The sequence below is a fragment of the Tenebrio molitor genome, chromosome 1 (assembly GCF_963966145.1).
Source record: "Tenebrio molitor chromosome 1, icTenMoli1.1, whole genome shotgun sequence".
Lineage (NCBI taxonomy): Eukaryota > Metazoa > Arthropoda > Insecta > Coleoptera > Tenebrionidae > Tenebrio > Tenebrio molitor.
In genome coordinates this window covers 42035105-42048654 of record NC_091046.1, presented here as the reverse complement: position 1 = coordinate 42048654, position 13550 = coordinate 42035105, and the positions used below count along the sequence as shown (strand labels likewise).

At 38.9% G+C, this 13550-nt stretch overlaps 1 protein-coding gene across 1 annotated transcript in view; it reads left to right on the top strand.

The window, feature by feature from the left end:
- LOC138131725 (carboxyl-terminal PDZ ligand of neuronal nitric oxide synthase protein) overlaps positions 1-13550 on the top strand; it is an 87921-nt gene that overhangs the window by 47609 nt on the left and 26762 nt on the right. Inside the window, exons 3-5 of the mRNA XM_069048918.1 lie at positions 11001-11072; positions 11128-11220; positions 11696-11860. Of these exons, the coding sequence (XP_068905019.1) occupies positions 11001-11072; positions 11128-11220; positions 11696-11860 (330 nt within the window). The remainder of the gene's footprint in view (positions 1-11000; positions 11073-11127; positions 11221-11695; positions 11861-13550) is intronic.

Genomic DNA, 13550 nt, shown 5'->3' with positions numbered 1-13550 from the left:
GTAAAGAAAATTTGTTTGATTTGTTTGAAGGTAAAATAACAAGATCTCATTTTTTTATCGGATAAATTTTTCAATTTCACTAAAATGTTTTGCTTTGACAATTTTACGAGTTGAATTTGGGCATTTTAATTCTGGTTAGGCACAAGAGCTTTAGCTCGAGGGTCTAACCTTTTAATAAAAATGCCCAAATATCAACCAGTAAAATTGTCTAAAGCAAAAATGATTGAGTGAAAATTGGGAAATTTATCAGATATAAAAAATTAGGTCGTTATTTTTGACAACATTAATTCCAGAATGCAAAGTTTAACGTTAATTATTTATTTATAATGCCTACAGTTATTAACAACAATGTTAACCACTTTTTGCAGATGACAGAGTAGTAGGACGTTTTTATCGCGATAAACATTTTTGATTGGATGAAAGCAAGCGCTCTGATTGGCTGAACACGCACGTTTGAGGTACGTGGGAGTTAATCAAACTAAAAATAAAAAGATGTTTTTTTTTTGGATATGTACACCAACTGTCAAAGACCGATAATTTTCTTCATCGTAAATTTTCCTATAGCTCAATTGACAAAAATGTAATTAGAGTTTTTAATTTCAATATTTTCAATGAGTCCTGCGTCACTGTCATGAAATCAAATTTTAATGACACATATTCGATGCAAAAAAACACAAACATTGGAATAAATCCAAATGTGATGTGTCTGCGAACTGATGCTGGAAAATAATGCCATAAAAATGTATGAATGTCCTATATTTACTTATTTGGAAATTCAAAACAACCCCAGTAGTTAGATTGAATACATTGATCCTAAAAAAAACTCATTTTCTTCTGACAGTCCCATTTCGCGATGCTACTACTTTTCAAAAGTATTTCTGGACTCGAATAAACGCCGCAAGTTTTTTGATGCATCTATTCTTTACTTCTATATTTCCTATTTACAAGACTCCCCGATTATCTCGTAAATTTTCTCAATTGCCCGAAAAAGTATTGTATTAATAGCTTTTACAAACCGTTGTATTAGAACTCAACACAGAACAGGATAAACTCAAAATTCAAAACAAAGAACTAAGAACAAGACAATGAGCGGCTGTGTATCCCAGGCCAGTTCGTTCGCAAGTGAAGTGTCCTTCCCCAATACGACGACTTGGACAGGCAGCGGCTCGGGACTTCCCGGATTCTGAAGCGCCAAATTCAAATGCAGATTCCAGTTGCTAACAGTATCGTTAATTTCTGGTGCTGATTTGGTGCATAATAAGAAAATGAGCGTTCATTATAATCGATAGCAACAGCGTGATGAAGAAATGTGTAATACAACAGCGAAAGTGATGACAAATGCCTAATAGACCGCCGGATATCGCAAATGATAAATTTTCTCAATTAATAAATATCTGCATGTACGTCATGCACCCATATCCAATCACAATCCAGTAAAACACAACCAATTCCATTTTGAAAACGTGACGTTTTAAATTATGAATTATCTTGGCATCTTCTACTTTCAAGGTATGTGGGAGTGTTTCGTTAAAATATTAGATTTCCAGTGAAAATTTTTTCTTTCTCAACTAGCCGACTCGAAGAGATGCCAGCGATGATAAATTTGGTGTTGGTTCGAAGACCTCACCCAGCATCGTCCATTGTTTCCCCAATCAATTTTCTATAAATAGCCGATACTGTTAGCGCGCTTGTAAAAAATCATCTTGAGGCATCACCACCGAGATAATGGTCGCTATCGAATCAAAAATTGTAATTTACTGGTGAAACCCATCTTTAGGAATTTATTAAGTGTATGATGTGGAATTACCGCACTCGAGTCGTTCGTGCTGGTCGGATGGGCACGTCTGGCTTATCCTCGGAATTTTACGCCGGGCACTGATCGCCCATAAAAATACCCACCCCTCAAACAATCTCGCATTATCTCGACTTGTCGCTCTCCCACCTGGGGGAACACGCGAACCCGACTTGCCACATTGTAAGTGCTTCGGGGGGAGTTAATTCGGTTTTGTTGTAAGGCGGTTCGGACACATCACGGCTTTCGCATTTCCTCCGGAACGGAGTCTCTTTACGACCTCGTACCGGGGATTTAGTCGTCGGAAGGGCGCCTCGATAAATCGTCAAGGCGGGGAGGAAAAAATGTCGACGGACCGGCGGCCTAGGTCAAGTTTAGTTGATTATCCGTTTACGTAGCATCCTCATTTGGTCGTTACTGAGATGAAAGACGTGCCAGGAATGCCACGCCGGTTTCAATCCGGTGGTCTCCGTACCTGCTGACGACGGCCGATCGCCTGCCCCAGCTCTCTCAAAGAACGAACGCGCTCGATAAAATCGTGGAATGGAGGTTTCTGGAAAAGAGCTCAAAGGAGATGGCGACTTTAATTAAGAACGGCGAGTGCTGACGAGTTCGATTGCAGATGGACGGGTTCTGGCGGAAGAGCCACCAATTTTGTGTTTGTGTAATCGCATTATTCAACAGCTCAATGAGTACTAAAATAAGTAGAATCCTTCGTTCTTGCAGAACAATACCACATTCTACAAGGTCTTCTGAAATTACACGGATTTGCGAATTAACAAAGAACTTACGAGGAAATTCTGAAAATGCACATGCCAGATGTATCTGCAATTTTTTTATTCACAATTCCCACCACCGTTGTTAAAAATTAACGATTTTCGTCCTGCAGGATTTTCAGGGGTACTTTTCATCTCTCATTTTTTTTTTGTTTGCCATATATTTATTACTCGCATCAGATTTTTTCTTTTCGTCGTTCGCTTATTGCTCACCTCAATTTCATGATTAATTGCTGCTGGTTTTTATGGTTTTTATGTCGATTCAACGTACGTAATGTGATCAAATGTTTCAGAATATTACAGTTTCTAACATTATAATTGATAACCTTTGATGACAACAACTGAATCCTTTATTCGTCTAATGAATTATAAAACATGAAACTTACGAGTGTACTAAAAGAAAAACATTAAATTTGTCGTGGTTAAAATATCAGTTACCGATAGTAGGAAAATCTCAACATTTTTTTCTTTATTGAAAAAACTGAGTAGTTTAAATTTTCAAAATTTGATAAAACGACCTCGAAGAACATAATATGTACATCAAATTCATACTTTTTGTTAGTAGACCTTACCTCAGTGCCAATATTTAATTGTTTGTTAATATTTCTAATAATAATCGGTTTTAAACTGTAAGACAGTTAACGAGTTAAATTTAATGATAGGTATATAATATAATCTAATTCTTTAAACCACTTTTTTTAACTTAAATAATTGTTTAAGTATAGGGTTAAGTCCACATGCTGTTATGTAACTAATAACGGATGTTCAAAAACTGGCACATTTGGAGTTGCCGTGGTTTGGAACATGCTTGTCGTTGCTAACCTACATAACCTAAAATTAAACTTACGAATGTGAACAAAACGTCAACCACAGCTTAAGCAGGCACAAAAATGCACAAGCTGGTCCAAATGGATTAATTTCGGAACACGCGTTATTTTAAATGTGACTAACCACACTGAAACATTTGATTGATGCAAGAACAAGTCACAATCAACGTAAATTTTTTTTTTTTTAAATGTGTGTATTAAGAAATTTTATAGATTTGTAGTAGGGTTCAAGTATTTTGAAGAAAAAATATTTGTTATTTGTGAGCTGTGACCGCGGTAAGGTAAATTTTTGTTTTAAAAATGAACACATTCCTCATACTTAATAAGAGATCTTCGGATAACATTATAGAATAAAATAAAAGTTTATTCGATAAAAAAAGAAGGTAAGTTTTTGCAGGTAACGTTTGAAGTAAAAGTGTAATAAAGAAATTTTTAGACACCCTTAATGAAAAAGGTAATTTTACGTACTCCCAAACGGACGAAAAGTAACTCTTTTTCGGCCGCACTTTTCTGACCTTGGACCGTGGCGCCATCTGTTGGTCTGTTTAGTAAGTTAACAACGAAACCGAGTAAACCGACTGAAAACAAATGAAAATTTGACAATTAAATTTAACCAAAGTATTTTATTTGCCCGAACAAGTATCGTATCGTTAATTTCTGGTGCTTATTTGGTGCATAATAAGAAAATGAGCGTTCATTATAATCGATAGCAACAGCCTGATGAAGAAATGTGTAATACAACAGCGAAAGTGATGAATAAATGCCTAATAGGCCGCCGGATATCGCAAATGATAAACGCAATAATAATTGTCCTGTCACCGTAAACTATGTAAATTTCTCGTTTTGTTGGCAAGCTGATAAAAAATGCTATAAAATAAAATTGTTAATATGTATTAATAAATGTATTTATTTGAAAAAAGTAGATACAAAATAAATTTTGTTTTTCGCAAATTGTTCTTGACCGTACATTTTTTGAAACATACCGTATTTACAGACATGTTAAATTCATTATTGACGTTTATGTCACTGTACAAATTCCCCGTCTAGTCTGTCTATTTTACCTGTACTTCCCGGACAGGCTTTGAAAAACTATAATAATTATGGAATTGGTGGAACATTTGGAATTCTTGAAATCTCTGAGCAAATCTGCTCGGCAGACAATTTGTATGTTACCTCTCCAGCACCGAGTTCTTCACAGTCTCATCACAATTCGATGCGTCCCATCGAACCCTTCCAAATTTAGAATGTAAATTTACGACGCCCTTAACTGACATTCCAATTAATTACAGGTAACTTATGGCGATGTAGGAATCCTTGTCCGTGTCCTTGATACGAGTTAATGCTCCTCTCCGGCGAGTGTCTATCGACGTCCTTTTCTGGCGTTTTCAGACGTGAGAGGCTTTGTAACGATCGTTTCGTCGTCTGCCTAGCTTTGATTACTACTACAAATGCCTATTCCAGGCTCGCATAAAACACCCCCGAAGAAATGAATGCTCAAACCTTCTCGTAATTTGAATGGATATGGGTGCCGCCGTTCACCTCCGCCATTCAGGCCTCGTGAATTATCGTGACCGCCGGAATAATGGGGCATTTTGGGAGGTTTTTGTGTTTTCCGATGGTCGAAACGTTTTTACTTTATTTGTCCGGATGATTTTCCAGTCGACCGATTTGTTGTACTGTTGTCGGGGAAAAAAATTAAAATAAAAAATAGTGAAACCGGAAACACTATAAATATAGAGCCGCCACTCAATTTGAATATCGGAAATTCTACCAGGGACGTGTTTCAAATATGTATGAGGATCGTGCCGAAATGCCGCATTCGATGATTCTTTAATTAAAGTTACCGATCACCCACGAGTTGAAAATAAACAAAAATCTGGCGGCAGTCATGTGACACATTTTCAGGAAAATTTCAGTCCACCAGGAAAACGTAACGAAAATTTTTACAGTCGTTTCTCGGCTGAAACATTAATCTGTCAACGGCAAGTATTAAATAAATAAATTTTCCTGATTTATGGATTTATTTATGTTGTGTTTGATATGTGTTCAAATTATGATTATTGATAGTTTACAGACGTACATCTCGTTATCCTTTAATTTTCGGTCATATTTTGTATAATTTTGTGAAAAGGACAGTCAACTAAAATATTGCAGTTAAACATTATTGCATTTAATTAATTTTGCTAATGTGGAACCTGTTTCGATTAATTTATTTGGATTGTACAGTAATGTAAAATTAAATGTTAATTAACTGTCCAAATGAAGGACATGAATTAAATTTTTTCTTTATTCCATTATTGGATACTACTTTCGGGAACAATTAAATTGTTTTGCTAAAACATAAAATTTTTAATAAAAATATGGATGTACAATTTGAAATCAACTAATCTAGTTAAATGTTATCAAAATATTTCTTCATCTGTCCAGAAGGTAAAACAAATCAATCAGTGTTACTTTACGATGAACTTTATAGTAGGATTAGTACATTCTTCAATGAGTGTATAATGATTTCTATTATTCAAGAGGATAAAAATTGCAACACGAGCCGTAGGCGAGTGTTGGAATCATCCGAGTGAATAATAATGAGTAGAAGACTATACTTTCTCCACGAATATACAAAAAAAAAACAGTCTCCGAAAATTGAACTTAATAGTCGTGGAGAAATACAATTTTTTAAATTTTATTTATAAGAAAATCGCACGTCTGCAATAATCATCCAATAGAAAAATTGCATCAGGTACGATTAAAATGGCACCAATAAAAATTTACCACATAAAAACGGATTAACCCGATTTAGTCGAAAAATGATCATTACTTTCTGGTAGAGGAAAATACAAAGAAAACTCGACCACCTCGAGATTATTTTTCACAATCGTAAAAAAATTTAAAGAGGGTTTCGTCAACAGATTAAATACGAAATAGATTTCTGATAGCGTTAGATAAGAACGTAGACTGTGATGGTGCAGGAAACAATAAAAGGATAATTTGTTTGGTGTAATTTCCTCGTAATGATGGTGCAAATGCATTAACGTTATAATCAACTCATTAACAATTTTTTTAAACACCAGGAAGCTGGGAATCTTCAATGGCAATGGCATTGCATAATGTTAAATTACCTTTTAGATAAATGCAGATTTCTGTTATGAAGTTAATTGGTTTTTCATTTAAATTTTTTTATTTACAAACAATCATTCTGATTTTTCTTGGTAAATAATTGTTTCATAAGATTATAATAATTGACGCAATTGAGTGCAGCAAAAAATAAAAAATATCTATCACATGCTTGCCTTTCTTTTGTTGGACGTTATTTCCACTTATCTTTGTTAAAAGCTTATAACAGTTAATCGATTGGACTATTTCCTCATAGAAAAAACTAAAATTGTTCGATAATCTAGTTCAAACTTCACATGAGTTGACGTTGAAATATTACATCTCGATTGCAATTTTAATTGCAAATGCACTTAGAAGAATTAATGCCACAAGCTCTTCTCTTGTATCAGCTCTTAACCTGAAATTTCCAAACAACCGTCTTCGACATTTAACCAGCGGAATCACGTCATTCAGAAAATCACGTAACACGAAGACAAAGCCCTCTTTTTGTCCGAAGATCATGAAGACGTTATTATTCTCCTCGAGGCGCTATCAAGATGTGCGAGTAACAGGCACGTCCGATAAATTCAATGTCTCGAGTCCATTACTTCTTTTTATTGGACGTCCGAATTTGCATATGCAGCGACTTGGAGTACGGTAGCTGCACACATGGATGCAATAAAATTGTTGCTTCTGTTAACGGCCGACTGGATAGTTTCTTCGTGAATGGTGCAACCGTCTATTTATCGCGGCCACACCCCGAAACAACCGACATAAATATTTGTAATCGGAAATGGGAGCCGACTTGACGTAATTGGAATTTTTACATTACAAGGGGTAACAATGGACGTGAAATCTCCGCTTAAAGTAAATAAAAGGGACGCAGCTGGCCGGGACGTGTGCATCCATCTTCCAAATCACCACGTATGGGTGCAGGTGTCAATGATGTCCCATTGTAAACGGGAATGTCATCAGCTCTGACATCTCCAGACGATGTCGTCAATATTAAACTCGCGTTGGTGATTTCCTAGTCTTAAAAACAATCGGAAAATAACGGCCGTAGATTCGGGACTAATCGAATTTCCTGGTTTCGGTGCGATCTGTTTTATTGGAAAATGGTTTCAAAATGTGCATTAGCTTTGCAGTCATGTCAAATAGCGAAATGGCCGTTTTATTGCTGGCCAAAGTTAGAACCCGAACTCAATTAGATCGTGGTTTTATTATATACTGAGTTTCACTAAATTTAATCGAAAGTTTACAAAACGCAAACATAATAAGTTATGTTGAAGGATTTTATTGGACGATAATTAAAGGGGCATAAAAATTGCTACTCGGAATTTGTCAGACAAAATTTAAAAAACCAGGAAAACAAGTGAAAATAGGTACAAATTCTATTTGGTAATAATTCAGTCCAAAGTTTATAAAACAAAATTCTCTTGGAGTTTATTTTGACAGCGGCAGTAGTCTCAATAGTGTGCCACTGCAATGTTTTCTTACATTTGTAAATTTTTGCTTTATGATTGTTAGCAAAAAGCATGGCGCTAAAGTGCTATTTTTACTTTGAAAAGTTTCGACCGCGGGGGCAGTCAAAATCGCTTTTTTGAATATTCCAATTTTAGAATTAACGTAATTGGATCTCTCAACATTCGATACCTCAACCCTACGCCAATATTTGCCAAGTACTCCGATGCTATGCAAATCACGCAACCCTTCCTCCAACCTCACTCCGGAAATGCACCCTTCGTGACCTGCAGCTTCATCTTCGACCTTCCGGAGCGGTCCTTGTAGGTATTTAATCTGGCATTTCCCGGACTATAAGATCAGACCGAGAGCGAACGTTTAATTCCCTTTTTGCTGGCGATTTGCTATCTCGAGACAGATACGGCAAAAACTCCGGTTTTTTCTGATTAAACTCGCTTTCGACCGTTCGAACATCTCTGCCTAATTGTGGACACACGGTAATGTAAAACAAATGTTGTTAGAAACGGTCTCAACAGATGCTTGGCACCGACAACCAAACACTGACTGTATCATTAAAATAAGTACTAAGGTAGAATCTCGAAATGTCAAGGTGGCGAGCCACTCACAGACGTTTCAACATGCAAAGTCACCATTCCCTCTCTGTTTGTCTTCGTCGACGATATGCCCTCCTGAATTTCACAGATGAATTATCGTCTGCTAATTCCCGTGCAATATTGTGCCATGGATTAATGGATTTATCGGCTGAACCGAAACGCTTCTCTTCGAGCATATTAATAAGCGATCCATTTATTTAGGGTGAGATTCGGGAAGGGTGGCCCCTGAGGCCGCCTCCTCACCGAAAAATAGATCGAGAATACTCGCCACCAACACTGTCCCTTTCACTGAATAATATTCTTGCAATTATGACGTTAACATTGACGTTTCTCCAAATTCCTTGTACGCTAGGATCTGTCAACGTGTGTCCCCACCTTCACGCATATTTCGACCGATGTCCTGGTGCCTTTGGCTCGAAAAATCGTCCTTACGCTTGTCTTTTCGCTAGTAGCGTTTTACTATAGCGTGTACGAGCCACAAATAAAACAATCACCTGTGTATTTCAGCAGGAGTGACGTCATAACACATGTGTGCGCCCGAAATAAACGTGGCGCCGCGACGCGGTGACCATCGCGTATAATTAGTGATCGCATTACTGCTGTTTTCAGAAATCAGGGGCGTACGTTAACCCGTCGCTCCTGCTCTTTTAGGTCGTCGGTTGATGAACACACGTTCAATTCTTAATTGGGTATCAACGTGTGGGTGTTTTATATTCGCCCTGAGATGAAAGCAATCAGCTTAGCACGGTTTGCTGGACTCGCTTCCGCGTTGACTTTGCTGCTAGGTGAGCTTTTCGGCTGCAATTTGATCCCGTAATGAGCGTTGCTGTAAAATTGGTTGCATATCAACAGGCGTCCCACATTTCCGATGTCTGCAATAAATCCGTTCAAGAAGTTCGCTTCCAGCCAGACCGAAGCTTTTCGGTTGTCGAGCAACAAACAAAACGCTCTAATTTTTCTATTTTGCTCCTGCGAGAGTTTCCATCCGAGGAAGTTGCGATGATAAATGGACTGTGCACGTCCACATGTCGGTGTTGTTTATTATTTTCCCGTCAACGCTGTATTAGAAACACAATCATGTCTGATGACCGCATCGTGTGGCATGACATGTGTAACGTGAAACACATGCTCGAACCTATCTTGTAATTCGCCAAGAAATTGTACGTCTTCGACATTCGAGCTGTGCTCGAGGCTTCGGTGTCTGTCGATCCTGGCCGCGGTAAACAAGGAATTTTCGATTTTTCTTTAGGACTGGGAAATTCAAATATTTATTCATGTGCAATGTGGAAAATTTGTGAAGGAAATGTAATGCTCCCACTGAAATATCAACTCGACACTGTACAAATATCGAGTAATATCGTAATTTTCAAAGGGGAGTTTTTCTCCTACAAAACAGAAAAACTTGTTACAATGTCGGGGCGGTTGGGCCCGAATAAAAAGACGATTAATTTGCCGAGTGCGTTTACACATTTTTACAGTAAGCTACATTAAGCTAATTTAGCGCAACAGCTCCAATTAAAAAAAGGATCTCGTTGACAATTTGTATTCCTACATCCGGTTTTAATTATGTTGAATTTATTAAATTCACTTCGGACAAGGTGGACCGTTTATTACGATTTTTATACGGAAGGTGTTGAGTGTTCCGGGTTTTGCGAAAATGATTAACTTTTTCCTTTTCGTCCTGTTTTCCTGGCGCTTTTAATTAAACTGCGTCCAGTTTTGTAATCCATTGCGATTTTCGGGTTTTTCTTTTTTTGCAGTGCGGCCATACATCTGTCATTTGAGATTTCAGCGTCTCAAGGCCTCAAGTTGAAAAATCTCGTAAAACGTGCGAACCGGCGCATCCTTCCCGTTGGATGTGGTAACATATTGTCGGCCGACACAAATCTTTCATCCCGAAATTAGAATGGACCGAAAAATATTAGCGGCAGCACGGAAAAAATTAATAAACGCAAGTCGACCGCGTAAAAATAACATGAAAGCGAACATGTCAAAACACGTGTACGAGATGGTTGTATCTCAATCAATCCGGGGAGCTTTGCGATACACTTTTAATAAATCACGAGTCGTCTCGAGTCGGGGTCAAATTTTGCACAACTCGGTCCCGAAATTAGGCAAACTGCACCATTTCGCAGACCGACGCTTCCGTAATAAATCGGGAAATTGCCAGAGAGCTGAGTGCCAACCGATTCAGAGGCGGCGATAAATCCGTCCGTCGGTCAATATTTCGTCAATCCAAAATGTGGTATCGATTTGGCAATTTGGTCTCGAGCAGTGCATCGGGGAATTCCCGGAACAAAGGTGCCAACGATAACACGCCGGATCGTCGAAATTTTCCGGGCGCTAAATTTGTTTCTTTGTTTATTTATTAACGTGAGAAGGGAACGCTCCCGTGAATTGTCCCGCTTGATCCCGGTCTAATTCCCGTTTTTATTTGCAGTACATCGGGATGTTGGACGTGCCCCGGCCGACCAGCAGGGTGGAAATCGTGGCGGCCATGCGGAGGATACGCGTAAGTCGTGGAGATTTACGGCCCTCCGGTCTGATTAAATTAATGTTTGTTTCAGTATGAATTTAAAGCGAAGGGAATTAAGAAGAAGAAGGTGACAATAGAGGTCTCGGTGGATGGTGTTAAGGTTACGCTCAGGAAAAAGAAAAAGGTAACAGGGGGGAGATGTTGAAACTTTTGTATTCCGACTGCACGTACAAGAAAATACTTTTAACGGTTGTGGCCCCGGCAAATGGCCTGGATGGGAAAGGGGAAAACACTAGATTTTTATTAAAGAGTTTTATTTTCCCGGGCTTTCCTTTTGTCACTACACATTTTTCTCCAGGTTATAAGTCCGACCTCGTTCTTTGCAAAAGCTCCGCCGTTTCATGTTTATCGCCAGCTTTCACACATCCCGCCCTGCATCATTATCCGCCAGTTTTCGCTGATTGCCATCGACAATAAACAATTTAATGAGCCGGTGCTCCCCACGCTTCGGAAAACCGTTAATCTCCTTGTGAAAATTTCACGTGCGTCGTGTTGTTTTCCAATTTCTTTGGTAAATACGCTCGAAACACATCTGTGCGTGCCGGTTTCAATTTGCATCTGTCCCGCTGCGATAACTCACCGGAGCTTTTTTTTTCCAGAGGAAACACTGGCTGGACGACGGCAAGCCCCTCCTCCTGTCGCACCCCATCTATAGAATATTTTACGTATCACACGATTCTCAGGACCTGAAGATATTTAGTTACATAGCTAGGGACGGAGCTTCCAACGTTTTCAAATGTGCAGTATTCAAGTCGAACAAGAAGGTCAGTACGAACGTCTTCCGCCTTCCCGACTGCCGGGAAAGTTTCCCCTCTTGTCATCCTGCCAAAGAATTCGCGCCTACTACAACCTGTCAAAAACTGATTGTTAGTTGGACGACGTTTTGTTGCTCGGCAGGAATAATTGGGGAAGCGTTCTCTGTTTGCGGGAATTGTTTACAATCCGGCCTCCTACAAATAGGGTCAGGAATCGAGAGAGGATCCCGCTCTTGCTGCGGCAGCGTTTTCCCTCATAATGCAACTGTCACATCCTGAAAAATGTGTTTTGCCCCTTCAAGATCTCCAAGTGTTCTGCCGGCAATCGATATGACATATCAGGGAATATTGTTGCTCCGGCTGTCATCATCTCTTCGTGTTGTCGACGTTGGCACAATATCGATGGAAAATATGAGTGGCCAATATATTTTGCACCATTCAATTATAGATTCGGCAGTGGCGTGGGGCCCCCTCCACCGGGACGCCATTACATTTACCGACGGTTAAATATAAAAGAAGTGGAAGATTGCACTTGCGGGACGTCACCGTTGTCGTGACATCATTTGTGTATCTGCCAGAATGTTGTCGTTTTTAATTTAATGAATGCAAACGCTTCTTGGCAGAGATTGCGACGACACACGACATTAATTCGTGAACGACAATGGACCCGACCCGGCTTCCTTCGAGGAAAACACGCAAGGAAGCTCAGGAAATGTGGAGTCGCTATGATAACCGTGTCCTCTAATAAACGACCACTTACCATAAATTCGCCCCTTCACTGCAATTACAACCCCACACGAACAATTAGTCGGATTGGAAGTTTCCTTCTGGCAAAAAGGCGGCACATCCGTTAGCTCTCGTTCTTGCACTTTACAAATCTAATTAACGTCTCTCGGAATGTTCAAAAAAAATCCAACGTGATACTCGTTTGGCACTAATTTTGGAACTTCTTCAATTCTCTTTCGTTTCCAACTTTGCGAATGTCGAGCGGCTCTTTATCAGATTAAACGGAAGTAAAATTTCGCCAAAACAAACTGGAAATATTTTTTTGTAGGGGCAAGTTTAAATGAAGCGACTAATTTAATTTCTCGTCGACAGTCTATACTGTTTAAATTCCTCCCTTTTGCGTTTCTTTATCGATTTGTTTCCGATAAGTCCACAGATTGTGCGGTCTTCCGTAATTTCCATTCGCTGCCAGATCGCATTTAGGCGAGCTTTATCTGCACTATTGATTTCTGATAGGTTGCAACCCCCAGACAATCACCCCGTTCACGAGGTCGCATAAAACCCACACTCATTTTGCTAATCACCGGAGAAGTGTTAGCGTGCTCGCCGACGGAGCTTCCGAGCTGAGAGATTTTTTCTAAATTGAATTAATGCCGTTTTTTAGCATTTAACAAGATTAATCGCCTGCAAATTGCGCTTGGCCATGTATCAAATTGTGGTGACCATCGTCTGTGCAAAAACTTATTACTCAATGCGAGCTCATTACCATCAGTACTGAGTGAAGATGCTCACAAATAGATACGGCTTATTTACAATCTGATTCTCAATTAATTCTCGCCTTTGAAGCCACGTGTGAGATTTTACTGTACCATTTATCTGTCACATAAAAGTGGTATTATTTTCCATCTAAAGAGAGCTTTTTGCGTTTTCACTTGAAACACCTCGTCGGGAATTATGTAACAAGAACAAACAA